Source organism: Rhamphochromis sp. 'chilingali', assembly GCF_963969265.1.
Source record: "Rhamphochromis sp. 'chilingali' genome assembly, chromosome: 2".
In the NCBI taxonomy this organism is placed as follows: Eukaryota; Metazoa; Chordata; class Actinopteri; order Cichliformes; family Cichlidae; genus Rhamphochromis; species Rhamphochromis sp. 'chilingali'.
The window spans coordinates 23,764,615-23,786,804 of NC_137930.1; the positions used below are offsets into that span (position 1 = coordinate 23,764,615).

At 40.7% G+C, this 22,190-nt stretch overlaps 1 protein-coding gene across 1 annotated transcript; it reads right to left on the reverse strand.

The window, feature by feature from the left end:
- Window positions 1-714: 714 nt before the first annotated feature.
- Window positions 715-19,793, reverse strand: ermp1 (endoplasmic reticulum metallopeptidase 1). Its single transcript, XM_080875034.1, has 15 exons — window positions 19,441-19,793; window positions 17,201-17,505; window positions 15,483-15,610; window positions 15,252-15,357; window positions 14,758-14,904; window positions 14,202-14,294; window positions 11,612-11,824; window positions 11,060-11,280; window positions 8,741-8,915; window positions 7,703-7,893; window positions 7,231-7,383; window positions 6,149-6,351; window positions 5,941-6,056; window positions 5,542-5,705; window positions 715-4,632 (listed from the first exon to the last, which is right to left on the reverse strand). Exons 1-15 carry the CDS (start codon window positions 19,713-19,715, stop codon window positions 4,456-4,458), a joined length of 2,667 nt encoding a protein of 888 aa, XP_080731160.1. The 5' UTR covers window positions 19,716-19,793; the 3' UTR covers window positions 715-4,455.
- Window positions 19,794-22,190: the final 2,397 nt, after the last annotated feature.

The window sequence follows — 22,190 nt, forward strand, 5'->3', positions numbered from 1 at the left end:
TGGGTTTGTTTTTTCTTTCATTCCCCCCCAGCTGTGCGCTTCTCATCCTAGACCAAAATGATAAGTTATAGTTGGGTGTGTTTATCTGTTTAGATTCTTGAATGGTTTCTCTTCTACGAGCTGCCCGTCACTATACACAAAAAGGTTGAGACGGCCCGAGCGGCTCTGTATCGTCTACTTCGACCCTCCTTCCGCTCTGAACAAGCCTACAGCTCCACTACAAGCTTTACTTGAACACGGACACTTGATGAACCAAAGACTTTACGTCCAGAGGCCTTCTGTTTTAACCCCGATTTGAACGTTCAAGTCCTCATGCAGAGGGAGGAGAATCTCACTCGCGCACATCCCAGCCCTCTCATCAGAAACATCATCGCTCAAAACTAATGCTGACGGTATGCGAGACAATTTCCTACGGAAATGAATATTTCAGCTCTTTTATGGTTTCCTTCTCTGTGAGGGAGGAGTGTCGTTCGCTCGCTCAGTAAAACGTGGACAGCAGCTCCCTCCCACCTGTGTACAGTTTAAAAGTATTGCTCGTTTCCTCAGAGTCGAGATTTATTTCTGGGGCAGCAGACATCCTCAATGCAGTGTAAAGATACTCTCTTGTACATTCGCCTTTTCTACTTATATTTGGTTTTCTACTTCATTTTCCCCCCCTTGTACATATAGACCAATAAATTATTTTTAAAAGGTTTGTCTGCCTCTTTGACCTCCTTATTTTTAAAGCAACGCAGCAGCTGCAGACAAAGCAGCAACGTGTGTGTGTTTGGCTTTACATACTCTAGAAAAGAGCTCTTATATTAATGTTTGACACCAGAAAAAACAGAGTTAACTGACATATTAACATTACAACTCCATGAATATCACACGGGGGAAATCTGCTGGCTTTAAATTGACTGTTTTGTTAAATTCACGTTTAAAAGACTGTTCTGGGTTTTATTCTTCGAGCTGTGGTGCCCTTGCAGTGTTTATATTAAAACATAATTGATATCTGTACATGCAGTTTTGAAGTAAGATCAGCAAGCAGGAGTGGTTGCATTTCCTCTGCCTGTAGAAAGAGAGCAGAGTTATTTTACTTATGCAAAAATTCTCATGGCCAAAATGTAATTTTTAGTTAAACAAGTGTCAAATGGTTGCCATGTCAGGGTCAGCTGTAACAGAACGGCAGGGATTTTGTTTGTATTGGTGATATACTTTACAGGCAGAAAATGGACATATTCACTCGACATAAAGTGACACTGATTGGTCAGTAGCCAGTTACCATGCCGATGTATCAAAGAAAAACCAGGCTTAACCCTGAAGTTACCTGGGTGAACATGAAACCCCGCCTCACCATGTAGCTGATATAGCTGATGATGTTAGTGTCCACGTCTGAAGAAGTGACACTTGCCAAGATTAAACGTAAGAAGCTTTTTAATTGCTGTACAAGTGTTAAATTAATTCAAACTTTTTGCATAATGTGAAATCATCCCGTAAATTGAATACATGGATACCCTGTTAACCAGACCCAATAATCCAAAGCTCAACAGTTCCAACTAAGAAAACAAAACTTCAAGGAAGAAGGTTAACGGTTATGTGACGGTCGTTAGAAAGAAAGAAAAAAAAAAAATCTGTCTTGTTAGAAATCAACTCTAAGAACAAAACTAGCAGTTACAGATGTGGATGAAAGGTCAATTTAAAGAAAGAAAAACCCCAAAACTTCAAATGTAATATTTTTAGATATCACATTAAGATATTTAAAAGTATCCCACAGTTAAAGAACGTATTTCTTGACTTGATATGGACTTCTAGACTGTTATGTGTGAAGAAGATAAAGTCCAAAATCTGAACTCACGCTCAACAAAAACGTTCAGTGAAGTGCCCGTCAGCCTCTCAGCCTACACTAGCTCACACTAACACATTAGTAATGCAAATCACTCACATCTGAAAAGGAGTGTGTATGAAGCTCTCGAACACTGGGAGTAACAGCAGTGTAGGGTGAGCCATTTCTCAGCCTTTCCCCGCTCTGCCCCTCTATTACAGCAGTACCTGCTCGGGAATGAGACTTTTTACTGGTCTTAGTAAAGAAAAAAAATCCATCTTTCAGTCTGGAGCAGCAGGATCAAGTACAGAGTCGGCCGTCAGTGGACAGATCAGAAAAGACTGGACTTTTTTTTTCCTCCCAGGTTTTAGTGCCGCACTCAAACTGCAGACACCCGAAACGTGAACACGGGTGAGGTGATGAACGTTATCATGAGGTAAATGGCAAAAAAAACTAAATGTATATAGGCATGGTACTTTAGTGAGAGCAAAAACTACATCATCACCAAGCAAAAATCTAATTTGTTTAAATCTTTGTCCTTTGAAGGAGCACCGAGGTCTCGCTGATCTTTGCAGGAATCAGCTGATGAGGTGAAAAAGTCCAAGCAGGCGCTTTCGCCTGCATCACACGGGCTTCCTCAGCAGGTGGAGTCGAAGCGCTTCAAGTGCCTGTCGTCAAAGTTAAGACTGAAATTTTTTTTCATTGCTATGAAACCAGTAAAAAGAAGTATCCTTTATCATTTGATCTGACCCGTGAGGCGACACGAACACAAACTCCACTCACGTGCTGAGATACAACTCCAGAATAGCTACAGAGTGGCTCAATGTGAATTTTATGACTTTAAAATAGTTTGACTTTCAAAAAAAAGAGCACAGTGGGACAATCTGCTGAAGGCTGTGATGGATGTTAGCAATCCACGGGCATGAAAACGCTTTGCAGTGTGGCACTTGATAGCTTTTAAGACCACTGAGATGTTTGTGTCCACAACAGTAAACGTTTTGTGCGTCTTTGGAAGCAAAACTTTAAGGCCTCCTTTCATTGTGATTTCTCGTTTTGTGGCAAACAGACAACATGGTTCACGGTGACACCTCGCTAGGTAGACTCGAGGCAGACGAAAGACTTGTTTCATTAGTCAACAACCCGATTCCACCTTTGACTCCTTTAAAGAGGAGTCAAACCTGGGGATGCAGGGAAGTCAGACTTTCTGAAAACACAGATATGGACATCTATAAATGGATGTAGCCCACAGATAAGAATGGTGACACTTTATAAACCATTTAAATAATCTCTCTTTTCAACATTAGTTAACTTTTGTTAGCTAAACCTCCTCTAAAGCTTTCCCACAGTAACATTCAATATGAAACTTATCTCGGTGTTGAGTTTGATCAGTCCGGAGGTAGTGGTAGTACCATGTGAAGCAGACTGTGGATGTGAGCTACAGAAAAAACAACAGCACAAATAAAACTGAGCCCTCTCCAGCAGCTGATTTTACATTCAAGAAAGGGAAAATCAAAAAGTGGGAATAAAAGCCAATCCCAGATTCCCGAGGTTTTCAGACGCCTTATATTGTCTGACCCACGACCCGGGAAGGCATTTCTTTTGCTTACAGATGCAATAAACAAAAGCAGAGGATCACATTTGTTAAAGTCACTGCTGGAGACGGCTGGAAGCATAGTCAAGTTTTCCTTTTTTTCCCCCCTTGCTCTTAAAAAAGAAGAAGAAGAAAAAAAGTGCAGTTATTACTACAGTAGGAACAAATGTGAAACGGATGCAAAGGTACACCCCCCTGTGGACTGGGGGGGTAATCCTGAACAATTTTAAACCCTAAAACAAAATTAAACTGCATAAACACGTGAAGTGAAATTACACTGCCCTCCGGATTTAACCACCACTTCCAGAACAGCTTGAATTCAGACATCTGTTTTCATTTAACAGTTTTCTGTCTGCACGCCATGTCCTCCGATAGTTTAAGCAGGCGTTACATTCCTCGTTAAAACGCGTGGCTCCAAAAATAAAAAAAAATAAAAATGAGTGGTCTTAGTAAAGAAGGGCAAGTCAGTAAATCAAACTATTAAAACAAGTGCAGGTTAATGACAAGTGACTTTCAAAGTATCCGGTTAAATTCAGAGGAGGAGAGAACAGGTTGAACTCATCCATCATGTGTTATTGCACCCTGCGATGCACAGACACATTTAATATGACAACGTTCAGAGTGGTTTTGCTGATAAAGAGCAGTGGAGGTAGCCGTGCGGTGTTAGTTGTTCGGGAGGAACACTGGCGTTAGTGAGGAAGAGCGAGGGTGGATGTGAGCGAAAGGAAAAGCGAGTTACAGCAAGTAAAGCAAAAGGCACGATCGAACAAGTAGAGAACAGAAGAAAAAAAAAAAACTAACCCCTTCCTTTCACTAAGCCGGGAGTGAGCACAGCACCAAGCATCTCTCCTTGGTTAACTACAGTGCCTATTGACACAGTGGTGGGGGTCTCTCAGGCTGGCTGGGGTGGAGCTCGCATGTGTTGTGTGTGTTACAGTTTGAGTGAAAAGGCAGTGGGGTCACTCCTCTGTATTCTTCCTTGTAATCTCTTCTACATCTGTCTTGTGGAGCCCTGTAGGCCAAAGCTCTCCTCTGCAGCAGCCTCGTGGGATGTGTGACATCCTCAGTATCGGTACATGTCATAGGTACTGACCCAGGAAGAGGGAAAAGCCCACGTGGGGAACCTGTGAAGCATTTCCTCCAACCGAGCAGTCCTCTGGTCTTTCCCAAAGAAATAGTGGGAGGAGATGGCGACTGAGACGATCCCCTCGGGGCCAGATGGGTCAGGGTCTGCGGGAGGCTGACAAACAGAGGGACAGAAATAAAACAGCAGAAGAACCAAATAAGATTAGCAATGTATTAAGTCTGATTATGCTGCATGAGGAGTTTGTCTGAGCCACGAGGGGTTACGTGCAGCATTCATTGCAAATCGTGGCTCAGTCCCACTCATTTTAAAACATGGGCCACGTGAAGCTGATCAGTAAAGCAGGGGAGCTCGTTATAGCTGCAAAAGTAAAACTGATGAAAACATAGTTCAAAGTCCAAAATTCTACATTTTTCTGATTCTGGCCCCCAGACCTTATGTTTGGCCGTAATAATAGGACAAAAACCTCGTGACTAGGAAAAATCTGTGGTTTCCCAGCAGTGTTTTTCACTTTCAGCAAACAACTGCAAGTAGTGGGGTGACCAGCTTCAGATGGCAACTGCACAGGTTGTCTCCAAATAATCATGGGTCTCACTGCTGGACTGACTGCAGTCACTCAGGTTTACAAATAATTACCATCGAATTTATAAATGAAGACAAATTGACAACATGTTGCAATTAAACAGTTAGTCATCTGTGACAAATTTATTTGCAATCCTGGGATTGGCTCAACTGGTTATATTGTGCTTGTATTAAACTTTACTAAAAATAAAGTTTCCAGTCATGTGTTATTTTGCACTCAAATTGCCATCCTGCAGCAACTATTCGTGGAGACATTTCTGTGTCAAATCCATGTGGCTGTGGCTGGACTCTGAATCTAACAAGTTAATGTGAATTCCTGTGTGTGTAGATGGCAACAGATACATGATATTTGCCTGTTTATCACAGTTAATTACTGTAATTTGCAAAACTATTGCAGGTAATTTTCGGTACAGGCTGCTTGATGCGCCAAAGTCACTATGAAGATGGAAATAGGAAATGTAAATAAGAAGAAAAGGTCAGTACCTGTATTTCAAACCAGAAGGTCCATGTGGGGGCGTCAAGGCCATGTGAATAGAAGATAAAATATTCTCCGCTCAGGTCAAATCGAGGCGTCCCGTCACCGAAGGACCAGGTAGAGAGGCTGGCTCCTCGATGAGGCATTAGATACAAAGACATGTGGCTCGGGCCTGCATGAGACAGGAAGGTCAAGGGTGAAACACAAAGTGATACCTACAGCTACAAATCAACGCACAACACTCTCACATTCTTCACACATCCTGCACATGTGATCACATGCTCTTTAAAAATGGTCATCAATTTTCTGATTTACACCTGGTCCATGTTTTGGGTTTGCTCCTTCTGCTATCACTTGGTACTTCTTTAGATCCCCAAAATCTTAACCCTCTATTAGCTGCTCCTGACCTTTCACACTGAATGTCATCTTGATCGTTCCCCAGCTCGTCTCTTCTTTGGACAGCAGGCTGAACTCCACCGGAGAGCTCGGAGACACTTCCGGAGCGGGGAGGTACCAGTTCTTCCTGCAAACACACGGGAGCACTTGTGAAGTTCAAAGCATGACTGAAACAAGCATTTATTATGACACCAGAGGCATCAAAGCTACAAGGCTGACCTGCTGAGGAACTTGACAGGCAGGAACCAGGGATAACCACAGAAAGGTCGGTCCTCTCTGCAGCGGGTCCGAACCGTTTCGTTGATCTCGGGGATGTGGGGTGTGATGTGCTGCATGCCCGTGTAGTCAAAGCTGTTTATCCACAGACCTGAGTCTCGGCTCTCCACTTCTCCCTGGAGATTGTGGAAGGTCCGTGTTGTATGCTGCAGGGAGAGTAACAGGAAAAGAAAAACAACGAAGTTCTTTGATGTTAACATGTTCTCTTTTCTTTCACGTGCTTTGTGCTACATCTGTTTAGCTGGAATGACTCAATGTAAATTACATACGTGAGCACATCAAGGAGGGAAATATAATAATAAAAGATGACAGAATTATTTTCATGTTTAAGAAACACAATTTAACACGTCAAGAACACTCGAGGAGTTAGGCTCCTCGAGACTGTTTACAACTCGAAGGATTTACACCGAGGTGCAAACGGGCAGGTTGCACTCAAGAACAGGAAGGCCAGATTAGACTGTCATACAAGATCTAAAAGAGGCTGCACAGTTCTGGAAAAATTATTGGGACAGATGAAACCAAAATGGACATGTGCTGGAATGAATAGCGGAGAATATTATGGAGAAGAGAAACAGCTCATGATCTGAATCATACCACGTTATCATTTAACTGTGGTGGAGGTAACACTATGGCATAAGCAGGTATTGCAGCCAGTGGACATTGGTTTCTTGAGGGTGTGACTGCTGATAGAAGCAGCAGAATGAATTGTGCAGTGTACGGGACTATGAGCTCAGCTCAGATTCAGCCAAATGCTGCAAAACTGATCAGACCGTACTTTAATTCAAGGGTTTCAAGCTCCTGCCACTCATTTAGAAATGTCTTCTCGCATCATTTTCATTTCAAACCGAGTCACTCAGACCTCAAACGTCATGCAATGGACAGGCCAGAGCTTTAGGTTTTGGCCGTTATGAATACATTTACTGGTTTTGACTTCTTGCAGATCCAGTTTCTCTTTTTCTTACATACTGTATCTGTATCATTTTTGTGTATATTTGTGTTTTTGTGTGCATGTTATGAATTTCAACCTGCAGGAAAACTCTCTTTGGTCGCGGACTGTCTAGATCGCCCGAGTAAGGAAAGAAGAGGCCACAGGACACCAACAGGAACATGATGGTGAAGACGAACCCAAGACCTGCCATGATCCGCTTAGTGCTACGCACCAAGTAGATAAAATGCAGCTGACAAAGACATGAGCATGTGTTACTAAACAGCAGAAGGAACGGGCATTTGAAAATACAACTAAGGTGGCACAAAATACCTGATTCTCCAACACATTTTCTAAATTAAATTCACTTCTGCCAATTATACTCCATACTATACGTATATTTCCTTCTGTATCTGGTTTGAAAATAAACTCACTACTACTACCAGATTAATCAAAACAATTCTTTAGTCAAGTATATTCTGTCTAATTCAAAATGGGATTTCTCTGTTTCTTCTGCTTAATAAAAATCCTGATTTTCTTCTCACTCCTATATATAATGTAGAAATACTCACAAAAAAGGAGGAGAGGAAGATGGTTGCCAGAGTGACTAAGGAGGCCAGCACCACCTCGGGGGGTATCTCTGTGCCACTCCGCCCCATGATGGGAGTGAAAATCTCAAACACCACCCAGATGAGAAACATGAAGTGCACATATGGCAACGCCAGGCCCAGCAGGTACAGCACGCAGTACTTCGCTGATGCTCCTGGAGAAAAAAAGAAATCTTTGTCAGGTATAACTGAGCCAGAGACACACACACACACTGGATTCTCGTAGCTGCCCCCAAATCCATCTTAAAGAGAAAAGCGTTTATACAGTCTTCAAAGTTTAACATCTAAACACTACAACTCAAATGTGATTCCAGTCCTGTTTTCTGCTGTGCAAGCAGAAGAAAACAACATGCTTTGCAGTGAGTTTTGCAGATTCAGTGAATGTGTGCCTTATTTCCTGCCTACAATATATTTAGAAAAACATTTCGCTGAACTCTGCTGCTGCTACTTAAGATTTGTCTGTTGCTGCATGATCCATCCATCATATTGTTACTATTTATCCAGCGACTTAATCATTTAGGATCCAATCCGGAACCCTTTTGATCACTTGGGGGCAAAAAAACAACAACAACAACAACAACAACAAAAAACACCTCTTTGATACATATCTATCTTTTGTGTGTATTTTTCAAAAGACATAAGATAGTCTGATAAGAACTTTAAGCATACACAGGCCTTTGGTCAAGAGCACAATAGGAGCTAGAAAGGAAGAGGGTTCACCTTTATTTCATGCAGTTACTTGGAGTTACTTTGACTATTTCTGTGATAACACAATCGTCTAAAATAGCCTGATAAGATTAGAGTACAATGAGAGGATGCTAGCTTCATCTTACTGCTAAGAGAGCTTATAAAGAGCAGGTATGAGCATATACATAATTTACTCTTGTGACTCTAGAAAAAGTATTAATAATTAACCAACCGTCCTTACTTTCAACAGTTTTTAGTACCCTGTGCTTCATTCAATCATGGTAAACAAGGTCGACTTTGAGATCAAGTCTTTACCTCTGTGTTTGAATTCTTTTGCCAGCAGCAGTCTGGTGGCCAGGGGGAAAGCCACCATTAGCATGGGCGCGTAGGCCGAACACAGGCCATGTTGGGTCAACCACACCAGGCTGCAACACCACAGCAGCAAGCTCACGTCAAAGTAAAGGTCACCCAGCTCTACCAGGCGGACGCCCTGTGAGGAAAACATACATACTCAACATACAGGAAATGTGCAGGGGAAGGTGTGTGATGCTTTGACAGATGAGGATTTAACCTGTAAGTATGAAAATCTAATTGTTGTTTTGCAAAACAACCACAACAACAGCAAAACAAATACAGAGAAGTTCATCATACTAATCAGAACTTTTGGGGGGATATCAGTAACAAATTAATGTCACTAATATACTCACCTGCCCCATAGATTAGGCATAACAATCAATGGATTCATTTAAAAGTGTCAAACTTTCAAACTGCAAACAACTGACTGCCGAGGCTTTTGGTCTGCTGTCAAGTTTCAGTTCACACGATTTAATGGTGAAATAGTACATAGGGGTTCTTATTTGGGTGAAATGTGAGTGCTGGGCTCTTCTTACATAAACTGCAAATAAGATCATCAACTCATCTATGTGGATAAAAAACAAGAAATAACTTCCACGGCTTTATCCCGAAATCACAACTGTAAACTAAAAGGAGGATAAAACAACTTAAGAAAATGACAATCACTACAACTATAACTTGTATAAGTTTAATTTGAGGACTAATAATTTCTTTACTCTCTGTCCTTGGAGCAAGACATTTTTCTTGCAGAATATACCATTCAGGATTAGAGTAAGGAAACATGCCGTTCTCTCAATAGTCATGTTGTTTCACTGAAGCGTTATGTAATCTGGGACAAAGGTTAGTCTGTGTCCTTACTGGAAAATGGCCATGATAAGATGCAGTTCACATTGTGGTAAGCTGAGGCTCCAGATCTAAATCAATTCAGTGCAGCTCTTTCAGCTTTAAATTAGTGCTCGTATTTTATAAATATCACACATACAATACGCCCATTCAATTTCAACCATCTGTTTCTACAAAGTATTCAACGACTTACCAAAGAAACCTATAACACTCTCTTTTAAAGCATGTGAGAAATGGATTTTGCTTTTATGACAGAGGTGCTAACATCTAAGAGCTGAATGAAAGCCTATTGAAAACCACAGTGAGAGAGATCAAATCTGGTAAATGTACATGTGAGGCACAAAGGACAGTCTGTCTCACATTTCTACAGTTTTATAACCACACACAGGCGACTGTCAGCAGTTTACCGAGCCATCATGACGCATCAGTCACAGTGAAATACTGTAATATCCACTTTACTACAATCAGAAAACAATCAATAAGAATAATTTAAGACCGATTTGAACTCTACAATCACCGTCCAATTTTTAGGTAGACTTTGCTAGGACTGGGTTAGACCCTTTTCTCTTAATTCTTTGTAGAACAAATTGAACAATGTGCTGGAAACACAGATTTTGGTCCATACTGACATGACAGCATCACACAGTTGCTGCAGATTAGTCAGCCTTTCATCCATAATGTCAATCTCCCATTCCACCATACCCCGCATGTGCTCAGTTGGTACTAAGGAGCACATAGTGTGCCAATAAAATATACTCCAGACAATTTCACTGCCACCTGCCTGAAATGTTCATCCAAGACTAGATGGATGCTTTCATACCAAATTCAAACTCTACTATCTGAAAGTTACATGGGAAATTTAGGCTAATCAGCCTATTCAACATTTTTTCCAACCTTCTGCTGTCCAGTTTTGAACTGTAGCCTCAGTTTTCTGTTCTAAACTGAGAGGAGTGACTTCTGACCATTCTCTCTAAACTCTGGAGATCCCAGTAGATCAGACTGCCGGCAACTGTGCCACATCCAAGGTCACATAAATCACCCTTCTTCCCCATTCTGAGGCTCACTTTGAACATTAGCATGTTGTCTGCAATATGGTTGGCTGATTAGACATTTGCCTTAATAAGCAGTTGAACAGGTGCAACTAACAAATTTAAAGAATAAAGATACTTTTTCCAACTTTAACACAACAAATAGTCCAAAATTTGTCTGTGACAATTCATTTTTCCTATTCATCAAATATAAGTGGGTTTTAGAAAGAAGCCACATCTTTGACAGTGATGCATAAAGTCACTTTTACCATACAATCAGACAATGCTCCTAAAAGGTTTAACAGTACATTTCACATTCAGTGTTACTGCTACTGTTAATCATGTCCGGCCACTCGGTCTCTGCTTGAAATTTACTGGAAGCTCTATATTTAAAACTCCACTCACTCACCCCGTAGTACAGGTTCTTGGCCAGTGTGTGTATAAGTATCATCTTGCCAGTGGCTGCAGCTCCATACAGGCAGACTGAGGCATAGAAGTGGTTGTACCAAAACATGGAGCGGCCCAACAGAGTGACAAGCAGGGCCACAATCAGCACCGACAACAGGGTGACAAACCAGCTGAGCAATGCTACACCTGTGGCGCAGGCCAGGTCTCGAACATAGCGCCCACCTTGGAGACACAGAGACAAGTGACCAATTAAGCCAATAAATTAGGATTTTACCAATTTATTCTGCAGATCCACAAGAGCTCATCAAAGCTATTTGTTCTAAATATTAAAACTGCAACATATCATTAAAATATACGCAGCTTGGGGCCATTAATGCAAATGAATGAAAGCATTTCATGTTCATTACTTTTCTGGTAAGTGATGTAACCCCAAACCTTAATGATCAATTTCTTAGAAAATGACCTCTTCAAGGACTACCTTGCCCCCTAGTCAGAATCCTTGATTTAAAGACCAATCAGTAACAAGGATTAAGTGCAGGAAATGGTGACCTACCTCCATGGCCAGGCATTGAGGCTTTCTTGGCCAGGTAGAGGAACGTAGCTGTGGCCACCATGTAGTTGAGGATAGTGCCAACACGAGCTGGGTAAGCTACCACAATTACACCTAGCAGGTCAAAAAACACCATATTGCCATGGCGGTACTCTGAGGAATCAGCCAACTTTTCTGACATTGCCAGATACTTCAGAACGGCCAGGATGTTGTCACCTGAAAACAGGACGTAAATAAGGAGTTAAAGACAGTCAAAGCTTCAGTGCATTTACTCCATAAAGAACAGTGTGCATCATCTGGGCAGCCTGCCATATACAATCAAGTTATCCAGACAGTAAATGACAACAGAATAAGAGGAACTGGGAGGTTTAGTCAATAGAGGTTTAGAGTTTCCACCACTTGTGATTTTATCCTACATACGGGGAAGTAAACAGATTATATGACTGAATATGAAAGTGATAACCTCATATGACTAAAAGGATCATCCTTTACAGAGCTGACATGTCACATGCATTACACCTGTTACTGTTGACTGAGCAGAAAAGGCTACAAAGAGGGTGGCCTGTTAAATGGCACTATATTGGTAAATTACAGCCCCCAACACATGCAGATGACTACTGCGACCTCTTACACAAACAATAATATTGTAAAAACCTATTAAACACACATATACTGTTTTACTCACAGAAGAGTTTTCCCCCCATGACAGGACATGTAAGAGAGGATGATAGGATCTGACAGATAAGGACAGTACTCAGTGGTGTGTGTGTGTGTGTGTGTGTACAAATCTTATTTACAGCTGTACACAAGTTTACGGGGCACCAAGGGCTTTCTGTTTAAATTGACTCCAAATATGAAGTTCAGCTCAGATCAGAAATCTGATTACAGGAAGGAACAGCAAGAGCGAGCTATACAGTGGATATAAAAAAAATACTGCCAGCGCTACCCATCAGCCTCGTAGTAGATACACCTATGGTATCAATTTAAAAATCCTGTTGCCTTATGAGCACAGCCTTAAACTAAGACTTTATTGAAGCACCTTTTGATTTTATCACAGCATACCATTCGTCAACATGGCATGTCTTGACTTGGGAACAGTTGCCTATGCTTCCTTGCAAACACACTCCAAATGTGTCAGATCTGAGTTGTTCTACACAGCCCTCTTCAGGTCACCCCACAAATATTCTACTGAAAACCTAAAAAACCCCAAACTTTAATTTGCTTCTGTTGAATCCATTATTTTGTTGATTTGGATGTATGCTTGTCCCTCCACCTTTACGAAAGCCCCAGTTCAATCTGGAATGGCCCAACAAGAGTCCAGATGTAAATCCTTAAAAATGTGTGGGATGACCTGAAGGGAGCTGTGCACAAGTGCTATCTGATAGATTTGCAGCACTTGTCTGAGGAAGAGTGGGCAAATCAAGTCAAGATGTGCCATGCTACCCAAATCTCCCCTTGTGGACAATTAAAGGATTATTCTATTCTGCTAGTAGAGTCCTACTCAAGAATACTGAATGCACTCATTTTCACAGGTTGTAGGTCACATAAAAAGCGGGAAACGTTTTGAAATGACTCACTGTCGTCCCGTATTTTAACATCACAAAAACTTGGCATTTTTACAGGGGTGTGTAAACTTGTTTTCAATCCACTGCAGCAAAACAAAAAAACAAAAACAGTTTTGTTTTTTTTCCTCTGTACTACTGTACTATACTACCTCCATATCTGCACAGTTAATGGCACAAAAACACAAGGCAAGACAAAGCTCCATTGTTCTTCCGCCTGGTAGCTTTGCTGTGGCCAAAACAACACTGCACAATCAAGATTTTGTACAAAGTTCACTGCTTGCAATTTGCTCACATCTTTCTATTTTCTGTTTCTATCACAAAGCCAACACTGATGGTAATGATAAGATCCATTTTATAAACATGGCAACATGCTCTTTTTAGAAAAACATTTCACATATAATCTCTACAAGAGATCCACGCTGCGTTTGCTTTTAACAAAAGTGAATCGCTTGCTCCGCTTAGACCAAACCGAGAGACAGATTTTTACGCAGAGGCCAAAGGGTGTATTCATCACAAGCTTCAAAAGAGCAGAACTGCTGATAGATCCTCGCCTTCCGTGCTGTGTCCTACTCTCCACCTTACAGCACTTTTCTGCCCTCTTCTTTACAGGCTAAAAATACCTTCTGCCTCCATCTGAAATCTCACTTTCTCTCTCTAATAATTCATGCCTTTCATGGGGAGTTGCTGCACACAGAAGAACAGAAGGGTGATGTCCAGTAGTTCCTGAGGGAGCGAGGAAAGATGCCAACTGATGCCAAGGTTTTTAGTGCTGTCTGACTGGATTCTCTGCTAAGCTAAGCAAAATTATTCAGCAACGCAGAAGCACAAGGGGCAACAGTCTGTGACTGCCGCTGTATGTGTGCATATTTAAGTCCTCAGACAGACTGGTGGACAAAGGACAAATGCACAGCAGGTGTCTGTAACAGAAAAATGGTGCTGGAGTGACAGCTCTCACATATTTGCAATGAGTCTTGAATAAAAGCGTAATAAATATTTGAGCATGGAAGCATATGAGGTCCGCTGCTTACCCGCTCTCTGTATCGAGTCTGTTAGGATCCTGTTAGCTGTATCGTACTTGGTGTGGTAGATGAAGCCGTTTTCAATGAAAGCCAGATCAATGCCTGCAAAAAAATATATTAAACCAGAACGCCAGTAATGGAAAAGCTCATCCAATTCACAGGTTACTGTAACGTGTGAAGCACAGAAAAAAAAGTGATACATTTCATTGTCAGTGGTTCTACTACGCAAACTAGCAAGTATTAAAATTCTCAGAGAAGTCAAGGAGGCTCGAAAACTCACATCCCAAAAATCTGATTTCAAGAAGAATAGGGATTCTTTTGAAAACTCATAACACAGGAAATATGACCTTAAGCATAATTTAGGTGAAGACCAATTGAGTGGATCATTGTGTGCAAGCTACACTAAATTCTGACCAGAGCAGCGGGTCAGGAAGCACATCCTTCCTAACATTCTTTTAAAAAAGCATAATAAAGTAATGTTTAGCTATAAACATATTCTGCAAAGAAAACTTGCATATTTTCCTTATTGGCTTCTGTTATGTAGTGTAAGAATCGGTGGACTTACCTGGGATGTTACCAAAGTCCCTAAATATGCGGAAGTCCGTATCTGAGGGAATGACACCACTCTGAAAGACCTCCTGGCCGACCACAGAGGCGAAGGGGTGTTTGGCTGCATGCACGTAGGCTTGGACCAGCCACGGGTTCTCTGGACCTTTAAGGGAGAAGAGGCTGCTGAAATATTTTAGATACCTGACAATTAGCCTTGATTCCTAAATTTTGTCATACAGATTCATCCTTTTGTAGACAAAGATATATCATCAAAGTTATTTATCCCCTCGCCTCCACCATTTTTAAACCTGCCTGCTTGTATTTTGGTATTGTAAACATTTAAGTCTCTTTAAAGTACTAAACAAAGGAACAGTAGTTGACTGCTTTAACTGGAGAACCTGCAATGCTTTTTTGCATGCTATAGATGGTAGGCTGCACACACAAACACCAAAAAAAAGGCATCATAACAAACAAACAAGGCTAATTCCTCAAAGTAGTACGTTACAGTACCTGTCTGGAAAACAACCTCCTTGCCACCAACACCTGCAGCCTCCAAATTAATGAAGGCTCGCACCTGCTTGGCCCATGGGTGCTGGGTAATGAAACCATGACTGGCCTAAAGGAGAGCGTGGGGATCCAGAGAGACAAAGAGAGAAACAACAAAAAGAGATACAAATTAAACAAAATGACACCAATTCTCCTTACAGGCTAGTTTAACATCCCACCAAATGTTCTTTTTACCTGCAGTACATTTTCCTCTGCCCCGTTAAACAGGAAGATGACGCCGTGGTTAAGAGGAGTTGACTGGTTGGCCAGAGAATGGAGGACTTCCAGCATCACTGCACAGCTCACTGCATCATCACTGGCACCTAAGACAGAGAAACTGTCTTAGACAGAGAGCAGTGTGTCACGAATACCAATCGTGGGCTTCTAGTTTACTAAAACATTAGTGAGAGCAACAGAAATCAGTCTTAACCTGCTATTTACATTCAGAGAAATGCAATTAACATCCATCTGTCCTTACCTAGCAAAATAATGCGAGATAACAAAACACAGATGGTAGAAATAAAGCTCTAAATTATGAAGTGTAGAGAATAGGCCCTGTGTGAAGGAACATGTGACTACTTGATTACCAAAAAAAAAAAAAACTTCCACCACTCCTGGTGAGAGAATAAAGAAAAAGGGGCACCAATGAGACAAAAAGAAAGGAGCATGTGATACAGAAAGATTACACAGCTCAGCAGTGAAAATATACCAAAGTAAGGAAAATATGACCTGCAGATCAGAGGGGCAAACTCAGACATCATGTGCTCTGGCTTTCTACACTCAGTGAGTTCATGAGGTAGGGGTGGGGGCTTGTTCACCCTGTGTCTGCATACCATCCACATATGACAGTAGCATATTAATAGTTTTCTCTCACCATAAGACTTCAGAATGCATGCATCTGTGCAGGTTAGCTTTAAACAGGAAAAAAGTATTTTGAATTAACTTATGAGTTTCTTACCAAGTCCTGCCTGCTTTTATTCTTTGTTTTTCCATAAACAAACGTTAAGAATTCCAAGAAATCAAAGGCTTGGCAAGCACCGGGGGATGTGAAAATATATGTGTATCTTCCTGGTCCACACCTTTTGGATCAATTTCCTTTTACCAGTGTAGCTGTGTGTAACGCATATGTGTGTGTGAGAATGAGAGCTGGGAAAACATGCCTACCCACAAGGCTCGAGGGTGTAGAGTTAAAAAAAAAAACAACAACAAAAAAAACTGCTGAATTAAAACCAGACTAAAGCACAATGGCTGCACACTGCAATGTGCTACATATTTAAACCAAGCAGGGAAAAGAAAAGTTTACAATTCATCCTGTAGGGACTATAAATAATGATGATTGTTGTTAAGAGTTTATGTACATCAGCGACATTATTTAATGTGTTTATAGATCAGATTCTTTATAGATATATCTGTGCCACTTTTACAATTGGGGCGGGGAGGGGGAGGGGGTGTTTAACTAAATTTTAAGTATCAAAGAAACTATTTTATGACACAGTTTTAAAACGGAGTAGAAATAAAGCTCTCATGCACATGTTCTTGCATGCAACTCAGGCGTGCAAAAGCTCCACTGCAATGACTGGTTTTTTTAACCAAATGTCACTCAAAAAAATTAAAAACACCAAGTGGTTTTCTAAATGTGTCACTCTAACTACAAATGACAGCAAATCAAGGTGATCAAAGTCAGTCTGATGAGCTCCATCCTCTGGAGACCATAAATAGTACAAAAGAGCACTTGCAGTACAACAACAGATTTAAGAAGATGTTTTTATAAAATGCACAGAATTTGCTGTTGACATGGTCTCCAGGTGTTAATTTGCAAGGTGTGGACTATAAATAAAACAAACACCACCACACTCAGGGTTTCACCCTCACGGAGGCATGTCTGTTCAAATGAGTAATTAATTTGTTTTTACCTGGACTGTTGGCCACTGTGTCAAAGTGGCAGTTGGCGAGCATGAGGTGCTGCGCGCCACCCTTGGGCTCCAGCCTAACGGCAATGTTGGTGATGTGATCATAGAAGCTAGTGAAGCCTCCGAGGAAATCAATGGAGAAGGTCCCAGTGGGACGCTGAATATCAATCGAGAGTTGATGAGGGCCTGCGGCGGTCTCGACCTGGATGTCCTCGATTTGCTTCAACAGGTATCCCACTGTCAGGACCTCATTCTCCTGGCTGCCCACAGGCCGAGGGCCAGCACTAGTAATCTGCTCCAAGTGCTGCCTAGATTGAGAGGTGAGAGAAAAGGACAAAGAGAGAAAGAAAAATAACCTGCCATGTTTACTGTGAAACATCAGTAAATCAAGGTGACTTGTCCCAACAGATCTGAGCATAGCTCATCAATTTAACAGTTCAGTCATGTAATTACAGAGTCTGATTGAATGCCACTGTGCATGTGTAGACAAAGCATCAACAAAGTTTCAAAAAACTTAAAATATATTAAATGCATGTCCTGAAGACATGAGTGAACTCACTGACATGGCCTGTAAGAGAAACAACGAGGCTTAAACTTTTTTGTGTTAGACAGTGAACTGGCTGCTGGCTTTGATGATTAACAAAATATTTGTACAAGTACCTTAACCCAAGTGTTGTGGGGCTAAACAAGGTTGTATATGACAAACAATGTTAGATCATACTTTACTGTAATTGTGTCTCCAAAGAGGCAGCTTTTCATAACATATATATGGGGGGGGGGGGGGGGGGGGGGGGGGGGGAACTGCTTTAAACCTACAAATTTAACTGTAAAAGATTACAAGTTTCACCCTTCTTGTCTTGCTTTCTACTGAAAAGTGATTGAATACATGCAGAACAAGACTTGGAAACTGAACTGAGCAATCTTCAGTATTTCCTGAAGCATTGTACACAAGACATTTTTAAGGAAGCAAAACAATTGATCAAAGCTTAAGAGTGAGGTCTGGGGATTGGAGAACAGTGATATTGCCTTAGGAGGTGCTTACTCCCTTTCTTTCTCTTTAGAAGAAAACTGCTGTTTGCTTTTAGAGATACTAAAATACAGCAGTGGTTACTGATACTTAAAACAAATGAACTGTGCCTGATATCAAACCACGACCTCTAAAGTCATGTGTTGTAGTCCAGCTGTTATCCGTATAGATTAAAAACCAATCTCCTGCTCAATTTGGTTTTCTTGTAGCCAGTGTGGCACCACATGATATTTCAGAAATCTAAAGTGCTGCTTTCACTCAATTTTTCAATGACCTACTGCAAAATCTGGATTTGTGGGCGACAGACACAGAGCTCAGAGCTCTAATCAGTTCAAATGCAGCTTGTCTCACTCATTTATAGAGCAATGAGCCAAAAGATGGCAAATCCAGCTGCTCTGCACTTTCAGCAGCTCAGCAGACCTCAGATTCAATGCTATAATCCCTGCAGCCCTCTGTTACGCCATGAAACTGAATGAACTTTTAATCTGAAATTTCTACAGTCTTTTACAGGGACAAGATGTGTGATGTTTATTATGATCCCTCTTACTGTATTTGAACATTTATTCGATTTTTTTCTGTGTTTTATAAAATGTCAGGGTTGATAAGTAGGATAGCTCCTGATGCTTACTGTCACTGATCAATATGGTGATTTCTTCTTCTTCTCCTCCTCCTGTTTGTTAATAATGTAATCTAACAAAAGCCCTGCTCCCAAAGGTGTCTTTTCTGTCTCCCACTACAATAAGAGAACTAACTACATGTACATGTACATGCTACCGCTATGCTCACGTGCTTTAAATCCGCATTTCCTGTTTCTCAACCGGTCCTTTAAAACCCTTTGTCGTGTATTTGCATTGGAAATGCACCAAATAAAAAACTTACTGTGTGCTACCGTATATAAATAAACACCTACTTTTTTAACATCTGACGGCTTTCAGAATTAGGACTTAGACAGTAAATTTGTTATTCATCTACCCAGGGATGGTTTTAAAAGGCTTAGGGGAGGAATAATGGTTAACTACATCAGATTAGTCCTAATAGTCGCTGCACCTATCCTCTCCTGAGACTGGCACCTGTCCACTTCGCGGCTTAGGTTGAAGGTAAAGGTGGAGATGGAGCGGAACAGGCAGTGGTTTCTGGGCAGGTCTCTTTCTCAACAAAAGAAAGATTAACCGGGCCAACACCTAGAGAATAAAACTGGTCTTATCGTAAAACTCACCTGGCTCTCACTGCGTTGAACTCGCCCGTCGGTTTTCCAATGACAAGCTGCTGCAAAGACAAGTGAACGAGTGCCCACAACACCAAAATAAACACAGAGACCAGGGAAGCTGCGAGCCCTTCTCGCAGCAGGTAAAGGTTCACTTCGGGCTTCCTCTTCGGCTCACCGTTGTAGCCGTTGTTCTCGCAGCGGTCCTGGGCTCCGTTATTATCCTGAGCGACGTATTGTTGAGTCCCGAAGGGTTTTATTCTCCGGACAGTGGTGTCGCCCTCCATTTCTAAGCCAGCGGTACATCAGCTGCAAGCGTCGCTCTCGGTCTTCGCCTTTTTCTTTTTCTTTTTTTCCTCCTCTCTTCGGACGACAAACGGATCGCGCAGAGGGACAAACTTGAATGAGAGGGCGGGAGGAGGAGGGAAATCAGAAGAGATTTGTCGAAACGTTATGCAAATTAAGTTACATTTCTGTGCTTACTAGGACTTAAAAACCACATAAATATATATTTATTTATATTTGATTTAAAAACGTTTTCTTTTTTTACTGACTTCGTCCGAAAATAAGGTTTCATAAAGCTTTTATTCCCCCCTTTGAAGTTATGCTTCTACCACCTCCATCTCGGTTGTTTAAATTTCCCAGGATTCGATTAAAGATTCTCAGAGTACCATATCTTTTTCTTAAAATTACTAATATAAAAGAGATATCGGGGAAAGACAAAAAAACGTGAATTATTCCTTTAAAATGAACTCAATGAACCCCCTGTGCAAGGTAAAGCTTTATATACACTTCAGTTCAGTTAACATTTATGAGACTAAAATATTTAAGTATAATTTCCTGAAGAAAAAAAATAGATAGACAGATAGATAGATACGTAGACGTAGACCTCTGACGTAGACCAGATTTATTTTCAGTTCATTTTTCTGTTTAATTGTTGTTGTTTTCTGTTTTTTAATCTAAAATATTATTCCATAAAATACTGAAAATAAAAAAGTGTCAATTAAATACATTGTCTCTCTTACCATTGTAGTTTATTGTAAGGGGATTACCCTTACAATAAACTACAGTGGTTAACAGATTTATTAGACTATACCACCCAGAGTAAAGTTTACGTGAGAGTTGCCCTAATATTAACAGTATTGCTAATCACTAAAATCATATTTTATGTTTCTGTAATGGTTAATACACAAGTATGCACTAGATCTCTATTTAAATATTAATATTTCTATTTTATTGCTAAAATATTTTGATTGTCACCCGTGAATTTTCTAATTTTAAGATTATAAATTGAAGTTGTATACTTCATGAACAGAAAACTTTGTTTTTAGTGGTTGAAAGTTCACAACATTATGATAAAAATTCATGTTTTTAACAGGTGTTCTAATAAATTTCCTAAGTGCTGCAAATATGTTTTATAACTAAGTTCAGTGTGTGAAAATTAGGTGTGGTCATTCTTGTGTTTTGGGAGTATAGCTTCACTGTGTTTTTGAGGCTGTTATGAGGCGTGTTGTAGTGCAGATGGAACTGAAAGAAGATTCACAAACACAATTTATTTTTTTCATCTGAAAAGATACACTTGATTATGCTGTCTCACCTACTACTACTACTACTACTACCACTACAACATCAGTGGGGTCTTCTCCATGCAGCTTACAATGAACTTTTTTTTTATTTCAACCTATAACAATTATCATTGAACTAAAACGAAATTTTAGAATGTTGTCGCCACCTGGTGGACAGAGGGAGCGTCGCACGAAGTCACTGAATGCCATTCTTGCCATCATGTGATTGCTATCCGGTTGTTCAGTCTGACGTCACTAGCCGTGTCTGGGTCTAAACTCCGCTGCAGGTCCATATATCAAACGATCACTATGGCATTACTGAGAGTTGAAAAACTGTCTAAAGTCTTTCATCTTTAATAAAATGATCAGCCTTCTCCTCTACCAGGTGTAACAATTGAGTTTAACATCCAGGCATCCATGAAAACGGAATTTATGACATTTAACGGAGTTAGAAGTTAGCAGGGAGTTAGCTCGCTAGCTTCCATCTAAATACAATATAGCATGTCCTGACTGCGGGTTTTGGAAACAAATTAAAACGTACAGCTTTCTTATCACTTCCAACATAAATGAAGACAGAAAACTAAACAGCAGTGATGTTTGTAGGGTTACTGAAGTTTGGCGAGCTTGTATATAATGATGTGCTACGTGACCACTAGCGACACAGCTATGTTAGCATAATATAAACAAGCTAACTTTTTTTTCACTCGATAAAAGTTAACGTGAGTGTTCTCGGTGGTCCGGTTGTTCAGTCTGACGTCACTAGCCGTCACTAGCACAGAATGTGTTCATTTTCCAATGAAAATTGACTCTTTTTGTTATATTAACTTAGATGTAATTTTCATAGATCTGATTAAACTTAGATAAAAAATGCTGTAAACCAAACCACCTAACATCTATCTAAATCTAGCAAGAAACGTATAAGCACAAGTTTAAAGGTGGTATTTTTCATGTACGAGTTCAGATACCATATAGGCCTCATATACAGTCCTTTGTTCTAAGTTTTTCTCTCTAGGTGCCTCCGGGCCCAGTAAACACAGCCCCCCCCTCTACTGGTGTGTGCTAGCATAAAACAAGCTAAAGAATATAAACAGAAGAAATCGCAGTTTTAAATAAATGTTTCTATGCTTTGAGGAGACATTGTCATAGATCACATTTACTATTTTCCAGTCACATATCAGGGAGAGTCAGTTTTCTCAG

Bases quoted from the DNA above. Each gene is read 5' to 3' on its own strand.
- ermp1 (XM_080875034.1), bottom strand. From the start codon at position 19,715: ATGGAGGGCGACACCACTGTCCGGAGAATAAAACCCTTCGGGACTCAA. The intron at 11,281-11,611 runs GTAGGTCACCAT...TGTGTCTCCAAG, and splicing joins CTCAATGCCTGGCCATGGAG to GTGGGCGCTATGTTCGAGAC. The intron at 7,384-7,702 runs GTGAGTATTTCT...TGTCTTTGTCAG, and splicing joins TCTTCCTCTCCTCCTTTTTT to CTGCATTTTATCTACTTGGT.